This window comes from Schistosoma mansoni (assembly GCF_000237925.1).
Source record: "Schistosoma mansoni, WGS project CABG00000000 data, supercontig 0284, strain Puerto Rico, whole genome shotgun sequence".
In the NCBI taxonomy this organism is placed as follows: domain Eukaryota; kingdom Metazoa; phylum Platyhelminthes; class Trematoda; order Strigeidida; family Schistosomatidae; genus Schistosoma; species Schistosoma mansoni.
This window is the reverse complement of record NW_017386144.1, coordinates 19,548-30,251: the sequence shown is the minus strand read 5'-3', so window position 1 is coordinate 30,251 and position 10,704 is coordinate 19,548. Positions and strand designations below refer to the sequence as shown.

General features: G+C 32.9%; 1 protein-coding gene across 1 annotated transcript in view; it reads left to right on the top strand.

The window, feature by feature from the left end:
• Smp_179570 (otopetrin, putative) overlaps positions 1-10,704 on the top strand; it is a gene marked incomplete at both ends in the record, with an annotated part of 29,459 nt that overhangs the window by 12,523 nt on the left and 6,232 nt on the right. The window contains 4 exons of the mRNA XM_018790521.1: positions 1,784-1,821; positions 5,297-5,375; positions 7,637-7,794; positions 8,747-8,932. Of these exons, the coding sequence (XP_018647409.1) occupies positions 1,784-1,821; positions 5,297-5,375; positions 7,637-7,794; positions 8,747-8,932 (461 nt within the window). The remainder of the gene's footprint in view (positions 1-1,783; positions 1,822-5,296; positions 5,376-7,636; positions 7,795-8,746; positions 8,933-10,704) is intronic.

Sequence of the window (10,704 nt, the reverse complement as noted above, 5' to 3'; positions counted from 1 at the left end):
TTGTTTGGATCTTCCTATTGATGTTTTTAGTACTGCAACATATGCCAATTAGAGACTGACCAGTATCCATCTTTGCTTACTATGCTTGTGAATTTAGGCTATATCGAGGAAATATGCCCAGTATGCACATATGCCAATTAGAGACAGACAAGTTGCAGTCCTAAAAACATCAATAGGAAGATCCAAACAAACAATACTAAGTAAATTTCGACTTCATCCCATTGCACAAGCAAGTGGCCATCAGGACTCAGTGGCCTAGTGGAAAACGCGATGGCGTTTGAAGCGAAAGGTACTTGGTTAGAGTCCCAGAGTGAACATCAACTCCGAGATGCAGGTACATTCAGCTGACGAGTCCCGAATAGGACGAAACGCGCGTCCTGGTTTCCACTGCTATCCACTATCCATCTTTGCTTACGGAAAAGAAATTGTTTTCCTCTACAATATTTTTCTGTCACTTAAACTTTCTGAATACTATCTACATAAGCTTTGTTATTCTGCCTATTCAAATGAAATTATTTTTCCTCAATGTTAATTAAACTCTTATTTCAAGTCATAAGATAGAATATTATCAAAAGATTCTCATATAGTTGAATCAAACAGTTTCTATTGTACTTCAGGACAACTTCATTAGTCAACATGATAATGAAGGCTTGATAGTCAAACTATATGTGTTAAGAAAACTTAACACTTTCAGAAATCCTTCATTTGAGTTCCAATTTTCTTTTATTATATCGTCAATAAATTTCCCACTAATATCTACGTTGAATATCAACTTTCTAGGTACATGTTCTCTGTCCTAATCTCTCTTGGTCTTCTATTTTCCTGTTATCTTTTGTGGATTAGTTAACTATTCCTCTTACGGTAATGAAAATTACATATATTACTTTTTATCTTATACTGTTTCTTATTATTCCTTCCGGAACTTTTCAGAAAAGATTTCTCTATGTTGCGTAGAATTATTAAAGCAATTAGTAAGATATGTGGTAAATCTTTTGATATCATTGTGAATATGGTTATGGAAAAACATTGGAAATCTTGAAAACAACTTAAATAAGAACCATTGAATCTGTTATTAACCTTCTTTTCATATATCTTCTAACAGAATAAGACGTTGATACATTCAAATCATAGCATTCAAATAAATGTGTAGAAGCTCTATAATACAGTATCTAGGGTATATATTACAAAAAAGGAACAAGTTGTAAAATATTTGTTGACTTGAATACAATCATTAGTAAATTCCAAGGTCAGTTACATATCGGTGAACGCTTTTGATGCAACAAAAACGACCTTGGACTCTACTAACAACTGCATACAAAAAAATAATACTCTCAAGATTTCTGCATATTCATCGTTGTATGGATACATAATTTCTGATAAATATTCCCTCTTATTTAATGTAATTTTATCTATTTGTTTCATGTTTCAACGTGAATATTCATTATTTTTTGTAACCTATAAGGGGAGTAAGAAGAGCGCGCTAAAATACAATATTCTAAGAATCCAATATTCTAGTAACCGAGGTTTACATTAAAAATTTCATAGAAAATAATAATATATTTGTAATATATCCCAGTCGAAAAATTAAATTTACAGATGCTTCATAACTGAGTGTAAGCCAGTTCTTCTTTTGATTAAGTCAGTAACAAGTTATTTATTACCATTATTATTACCACCCCCACCCCTCACCACAATGACTGAGAACTTATATTCCATGGTGTATTTTTCTTTAATAATTTTTTATTGGCACATTTAATAACATTTTCTTCTATTTGTATTACAGTAATTAATGAACATCATGAATTAAGTGAACCAAATATAGTAAGTTGAGTTAGTGATTATAATGTACATTTTTGGTTACTATGTTTTATAATTAGTGATTTAGAACTATTTTAATGCAATGTTATTAAGTTTTATAAGCAAAGATGGATAGTGGCTAACAGTGGAATCCAGGACGTGCATTTTGTCCTATTTGGGACTCGTCAGCTGGATGTTCCTGCATCTCAGAGTTGATGTCCACTCTGGGACTCGAACACAGTAACTTTCACTTCAAACGCCATCGCATTATCCACTCAGTTTTGCTTATAATGCTTGTGAATTAAGGTAATATCGAGGAAATATGCACAGTATGCACATATGCCCATAAGAGACTGATCAGTTGCAGTGCTAAACATTAATGGGTAGATTCAAACAAACAATACTAGGTTGTTATTTAGTTTGTTTGCTTTTTCTGAATATTTTTGTAGAAAGTTAAATATAATTTTTTAGTACAGTCTTACATCAATAGGAGAGTAAAATGAGTACTGGATATTTATTTTATCTACATTTATATACATGTAGGTATAGATCCCTTTATATATATATATATATATATATATATATATATATATATATATATATATATATATATATATATATATCCTTCACTAGGTGGCCTGCTTGAATATCTTGGCTACCAGTTCCTGTCATCTAGATATTTCAGCACATTATCTGTCTTTTGTTTGATTCAACAGATCATTATGTTCATTAATTGCACAACCTATTCAGGTGCGTTTGTGAAAAGTTCACGATCTTTCGTTGTACAAGTTAGGAAAGAGTACAATCACAGACATTGTGGTTGTTGGTAATATACATCGAAAGGAAGGCACATTATTCAGATGTCGATTCCTGAACTGCTAATATCTAATTGGCGATCACTCAATACTTATCATCAGGATCGATCAAGAAATAAGAAACGGAAACTTGTTGAAATACTTTGCTTTGAGAATACTATATTGTACCAAAAATATAATATTGAATAAAGCTATTAGTAATAATAATAATTAACGATCAAGTCTAATGATAAGTAAAATATCGTGAGACCACTTTTTAAAAGTTTCATCAGGTGACTATAACATATTTTTTTCATACAAATGGTACCCTTCGTATATTGGAACAAATTATGTAGAATGAAATAAATACATCCTATTTCAGTGTTTTCCAAAAGCTACGAACAGCCTACAAAGCAATATCAAAAGTAATACAATTATAAACCATCTTTTGATATACTATAATCAGTAATGTTGAGATTTATGTTTGAAGCGGAATAAAATGATTGATTATTTTATTACTCATTGGCCAAGCACGAGCTAATAGCACATTTTGCGATACCATTAGACGGCTGTTCAACACGAAGTGTATGGAAAGGCATTCAGATTTGTGACTTGTTAAATAAAAGTTGATTAAAAGTTTGTTTTTCATCATTCGTCTTAACATCGTTAACTGAAACATTTTGAAACTTTACTTCTGTTTCAGAACTTAAATAAATATAAAACTGTCTTATAGTTGAGTTCATGAGTCCCATACTAGAACGAAACAATCGTCCAGTGTTTCCAGGTTTTCCATGGTTGACTAGCTTCAATTGACTCACGAACTCAACTATAAGATTACTGAAATCCCTTTAAAACCCGCTTCTGATAATAATCATAATGTATTCACTAGTGACTGGCTTCAAAAGATATTCCCTGGACTTCTAGTATGAAGCCGTAACCAGTGGAGTTCAATCAGGTTTGTTATGAGATAATAACTCACTGAAAACAATGGTGGATGGTGGAGCGATTTCATGGATTAGTTGAAGTTAGACATTAGACATTCGCGCGCGAGAATGATATATCCAAAGTCCGAACACCGCGGGCGGGATCGTAGATACACACTGCTGAAGTCTCATATTAGGAAGAAACGACCGTCCAGTGCTTCCAGGTTTTCCTAGCTTTAAGTGGCTCATGAACTCTACTATAAAATTATTAAAATCTCCACAAAACCCACTTCTGATAAAATTCACAACTTTTTAAATATCGCGCACGAGCACTTAGCCTCTAGACCATTGAGCCGGCATCCAACGGTGTTAATGTCTAACTTCAACCAATCCACGAAATTGAGCGACACATCCACCATTGTCTTCACTGAGTTACTATCTCACAACAGACCTGTTTGAACTCCACTGGTCACTGCTCCTCACTAGAACTCCAGGACATACCTCTTGAAGCCAGTTATGAAATCAATAAATTATAATTGGATTGTTATACTACATTTCGGTGAATTATCTTCCTCATTGTAATTAGTATAAATCTTACCAACGTATATTCGTAATCCTTTTCTTCATTCATTCAATGTAAGTTGAGATTTCCTTTGATAAATTTATGTATGAATCGGCACAAGGAATTATTAAATTCAATGGATGGATACAATTGATTTGTTGATCACACTCCATATATATAAAAGTTATCAATCAACCTGAATGTCTCATTTCCGAATGTCAATCAGGTTCCGAATAACTTAGTGGTAACGTTTTAGACCCTGAAGATGGGTGATGAAAACACGAATATACCAGAGCGTATCATTTGTCTCAAGATTATAGTTTTGCATTCTTGATTGAATGTCAATCATAACAAAACCTATTTCCAAGGTTTTATGACAACTACATGCAACAGACTAATACCAATAAGATTGTCTGCTCAGTATCAAGTCACTTAAATTAATGGTCACAATGAAATTTAGTTGATATGTTCCGATCAGCACTGAAGACTAAATAGATGTGAAATTGCTCATTACTAATTGACTAACCAATGTATACAATACCATGTACATATATAAAGTAGCACAAACGTCAATCATTTGATCTTTTAATAAATAAAAAACACAACTTTGCGAGTCATTCAAATATTCAATATCGACGATTTCCGATTCTGATTAACTAACAAAACATTAAAACAAAGAATGTAAATAATTTTAATTAATGGGAAGCCTTTTATATTTGGGAAAAGTTAATTGTTATGGATTCACTTAGTATTGTTTGTTTGAATCTTCCCATTGATGTTTAGGACTGCAACTGGTCAGTCTCTTATTGGCATATGTGCATACTGTGCGTATTGCCTCGATATTACCTTAATTCACAAGCATTATAATCAAAGATGGATATTGGCTAGCAGTGGAATCCAGGACAAGCAAGTGGCTATCAAGACTCAGTAGCTGAGTGGATAACGCGATGACGTTTGAAGCGAAAGTCACTGGGTTCGAGTCTCAGAGTGAACATCAACTCTGAGATGCAGGTACACCCAGCTGACGAGTCTCAAATAGGACGAAACGCGCGTCCTGGATTCCACTACTAGCTACTATCCATCTTTGCTTAATTGTTATGGGTTTACATTAGCATATGTGTAGTAAAGTGTATATGCTTGGTGATGATATATATAATGGAGAGATAGACTAATTTTCTCCGTCTTTTTAACACATACATTTTTATATCATACTTTTATAGTTAATGAAATTAGATTATATGAATAATTCCTCACCAGTTAGTCCAATTGATAAACTATCTGATATTGAATCAACAACAAGTGAACGACAACTGACACGATTAATTCATCTTTACAATGATGACAATAATAATAATAACAATAATAATCATGAGAAACCCTATATATCAATACATCCGGAAGGAATGAATTTATATATGCGACTTGGAGCAGTTGGTAAGTGTAATAACAATTATAGAATTTGTTGTTGATTCTCCCTAAAAGTTGTAGACATCAATACTGATTCAGTTAAATATTCAATAAATTTAGATGCTTGATCACACCAATCGGTTAGGTTTTCTTTTCAAATTTTGTTAGATCAACTTTTATTGATTTCAGAATATGCTAATTGTAACAATAAGAATCTATTAGGATATGTGAATGGAATGTCTGAATGTTCTTTATCTAGATTTATTGACCAAACCAAGATGTATCATTAGAACATGAAGTCATTGACTAGTTAACAGAGCTACGTAAGTGGGTACAGATTACCTTGCCTGAGTCTGTAATCAGTGGTAGTTAACATTAGATGACTTGACTTAGAATCGATTGCAATAGCTCATATGAATCGAATCTTTGAAAACTATCTTACACTTTTTATCCAGTTAACTCATTTTTTCACCTAGAATCGTGCTACCATCCGGGAACAGAACTCAGGACCTACGTCCTCGCATGAGAAGATTCAAATTCTAGACCACTGAACTTGCTTTCGACGGTGTTATTGTCTAACTTTAATCAATCCACTATATTGCGAAACCTCCATTCATTGCCTGAGGTGGACAAATGCCTCATACCCCAGACAGACTGAACTTAGTGATCTAGAGGTTAAGCATTTGCGCACGAGACCTAAAGTCCCGGATTCTATTCCCGGATGTGAGGTGGTGAATGTGAACTGCTGAGGAATTCCATAGTAAGACAAATCTTCCTCCCAATGCTTCCAGGTTTCCAATGGTCATCTATCTAAAATTAGTCTGCGATTTAAGCTGAAAGTTCTATATTCTCCTTAGATCCCCTATACTAGCAGTCACAAACTTTTTAATGAAATCACAACAAGAACCAGAAATTATACTTTTTATCTGATTTCTTTCTTTACAATTTGAGAGAATTGACCGAAATTCTAATTATAATGACATATTTGATATTTATCTAAACTCCATAAATTTATATAAACGTATACAATCGTGGTTTAGTTAAATAAATGGAATTTGCTTATCTGTTCAATATGAGGTTACTTTATGACTATTTTTGAAAGTATCTTGGTCTCCATACAAAAACGGGAATAGTAAAAATCATCGACTACTTTAAACACGAAACTTTATTACAGCTATGGATTACTGAAATGTCTGATTATTCAAAAATAATTAAGACGAGTCATAGTTGAAATTTAATGCTTTCCATAGGAATCTACTAATCAACATGTCAATTATTCTATAGTATCATCATCTGTATGGGTTTGTAGAGACTATCAAGCTTTTGATTGATATCATGAATGGATCAACGTTAGACTACCATTGAGAACCTAAACGGCCGTTTCTTCCTAGTATGGGACTCATCAGCACTGCACATCCACGGTCCCGTACATGGAACTCGAACCCAAGAGCTTCAGTGTAGCACGAACTATTGACCTCAAGACCATTGATCCAGATTTAATAAAGGATCTGAATAGAAACAGCACCCTCAACTAGTCATTCACTTAAGAGAATGAGAAATAATTACTGATGCTTATATGTAATAGGAATATCAACCCTTGCCTTTGCATACTAACCATTTCCTCGAAACACACAGTTCTGTAATTTTTTTTAAAATAATTAATACTTAGAATCTAATATTCGTTCGAATTTATACGTGATCGAAATAAATGCTGATATTATCATTTACTTCAATTGTTAACTATCCTATCGATAGATTTTTCAAAATTTAATTACTCGTGAAATAATCTACCTCTTAATAAACTAACCGGATAATGGTTAGAAATTCCACTGTGTAACAATTTTACATGCAAAGATTGATGGTGGCTAACAATGGAATCCAGGAGGCACGTCTCGTCTTATTTGGGACTCTTCAGCTGAACGTACATGCACCTCAGAGTTGATGTCCACCTCTTGACTTGACCGCAGCATCGTTCACTTCAAAGGCCATCACGTTAACCACTTAGCTACTGACTCCTGATAGCTATTTGCTTATGCAATGGGGTGAATTTAACAATTTTTTAGCATTTATTTTGTGATATACATTTTAAGTTACTTAATTCATTATCAGTAGTTTGTTTTTTTATTAAACAGTATCCGAATCTCTCTTTATAGGTTTCGGTTTAGGTGTAATGATTCATGATGGTTTCAATTTGTCTTCAGTATGGGAAGTCAGTGAACCAGTATGTCACAGTAAACTATGGATACCAAAACATATAATAAGAATAGTATGGGTACTTTGGCAAACATATTTTGTGTTCAAATATCATAGAGTAAGTTAGTGTTTTGTAATTCCATCTTTTTATACTACAACGAAAACACAGTTAAATAAAAACTTTACCCAAATGAATAGTTGTATGAACCCAGCCTCATACTTCGATAATTTTTATAAGCAGTAAGTTTCTACTTAACAACATGATTTTCAACAACGAACAAAAAAGTATTATTCGACTCATGGAAAAATTGTAACTCAAATAACCAGTTGAGCATGAAAATCTCAAAAATTCAGGACTAGATTCGACCATAGTACAGTACAAAATAAAAGTATCCCATAATTACTGACGAATCTCAATTCATGAGTTTTTTTATCAACCAATTCGGCTACTGAGATATAGTCACAAGAAGAGTTGGTACTTGGTATGCCTAAATAGGAATCAAGTACAGTATAAAGCATAAAGCAGATATTACATAGTTATATTCAGAAGGGGTTTTGTTGAGATTAAGTATTTTCATAGTTGAAATCATGAGTCAATTGAAGCTAGACCAACAAGGAAAATCTGGAAGCACTGGACGGCTGTTTCGTCCTATTGTGGGACTCCTCAGCGGCAGTGCGCATCCACGACCTCGCCTCGCGAGATTCGAACCCAAAAGGCGTTGTTTAGCTAAATCTAATTTGTAAAGTAAACGATTATCATCTAATCGATTTTCATTTTCAGTTAATTCTGATAACCATACAGCAAATGGTTAATTTGCAAAATAACAACCAATTGTCTCAATCTTCACTGTTCCTTCTGTTAATATCAGTTCATCTTCTCTAATTTCATTGTTCATTCATTTTCCTACCAATTGCGCTCCGTTTCAGTTCTTTCCTTATCGGTCTTCTGCCAAAATACATTCTATGTCTGACCATCACCATATACTACTTATATGGATATAAGTAGACCACACTACACTATATATATGTATGAAGATATAACAATCATGTTGTTTTAAATTTTCTTTTAGGTTATATTACACCGTCATCTTGTAACAGTACGTTTATCTTATATACATTTGGCTACGATAAATTTTTGTCATTGGCTTAAAGTTGTAGTTAGTGAAGTGGCGTTAAGTTTAAAAACACCAGTTTCTTATTCATCAACAGCTCATTCAAATCACATTTCAAATATTATCATTGAAAAGCACAATATGGTAAGTCCGATAATCATCAACAATGAATTTATTGAACTGTTTTGTAGGTTTTTACCTTTTCATATAATAGCGTTTTTCCGTATTAGACTATATATTATTATCAAATTATCGGTATAGGATTGCGGAGATTATTGAGTTTACATTGATATCATGAACTGATCGATGTTAGACCACCATTGAAAACCTGAATGCAATGAAAGGCCATTTCGTCCTAGTATGGAACTCCTCAGCAGTGTGCATTCACGATCCTTCACGCGGGATTCCGACCCAGGACCTTCTATCTCACGAACGAACGCTGAACCCCCAGATCACTGGACCGGCATCCGATGGTGTTAATGTCTAACACTAGGACGAAACGGCCGTCCAGTGCTTCTAGGTTTTCAATGGTGGTCTAACATTGATCCGTTCATAGTATAAATCGTCAAATTAGCTAAGCAGATCATATCATCACTGAATGGATTTTTCTCAATATCTGAAATATTGTTTAAAGTATCATTATTTGAATAGTATTTGTGAGATGATTCAACTTATCCTAAAAGATGAATATAATGCTGAAATTACTCTTATAAAACAACATGTTTTCTATGATTAAAACGTGTCTATATTACTTCATTTAAAAGTCCTTTCATTTTATGTACCTTATTCAATTTCGTATAGATGATATTAATGAAGATTAGTTCAAAATTGTTGGACTTATATACTTTTAAAGATTTGTACACACTTCCTTGCTAGTCATACTAATTGATTCAGTGTTAACTATATTGAAATATAATAAAATCTCGATATTCATTATTGTGATGTCCTTAGTTATACGATTATCGTGAAATACGATTGCCAATTTAGATACGCTGACTAATATCATCAAAACTAATGACGCATACACCAGTACGGGCAGTCTAGAGTCCTGATAGGTTTTTTTGCCACCTAGCCCTGTGTGTTAAGTCCAGGATGCTAATCTCAGCCTCCGCAATACAAATATCTCAGGAATGGTAAAATCATGTGATAATAGTCAAATATAAGCTTATAATTAAACAAATAAAAATGTTTAAATAATATAGTCACTTAATAGTCATACAATAAGAATATACATATAATATTAGTCCATAAGTAATTCCTAACGGTTACCATTCATTTATTCTCATCCGGATATAACATTTATTACCGCACTATATAATATAAATGTTATGTCTTTTTCAACTATTGTATAATGAAATACACCTAAAAAACAGATGTTCCCCAGCTTAAATGTACTGGACTACTACTACATTAATAGTTTCATTAGCTATACATTAGTACTTAAATCTTAGATTCATCCATATAAGTCTAATATCAGCAGGAAAATTTTTTTTCTTCATGTCAATAATGAATCCAATTCATCTGCATCAATTTTGTACTGAAACAGTTAGCTATGGTAACTATTGAAATATAGACTTGTATAGACAATTGACTTGTTCATTTTTGTGTTAGCTCAAATAAGAATTCTCACCATCTCGACTCAATGATTGTAATTAAACAAGTATCACATGCATTATTCTATGTTTTTTAATCTATTTTCTTCACTTTATCCAACAATATAGGATTGAAGGTAGTTAGCAAGAAACTCAGTGCTTTGATATTGTACTTATCACTGCTTGTTAGTAAGATGTAACTTCATCTTGAGAGAACAAATATTATAATGGAATTAGAACCTATGTTAGAGACATTCCTCGTGGATTACTTTGGACATAATTAACATGAAGACCTAGGAGGATGACATAACCAGTATAATCTAG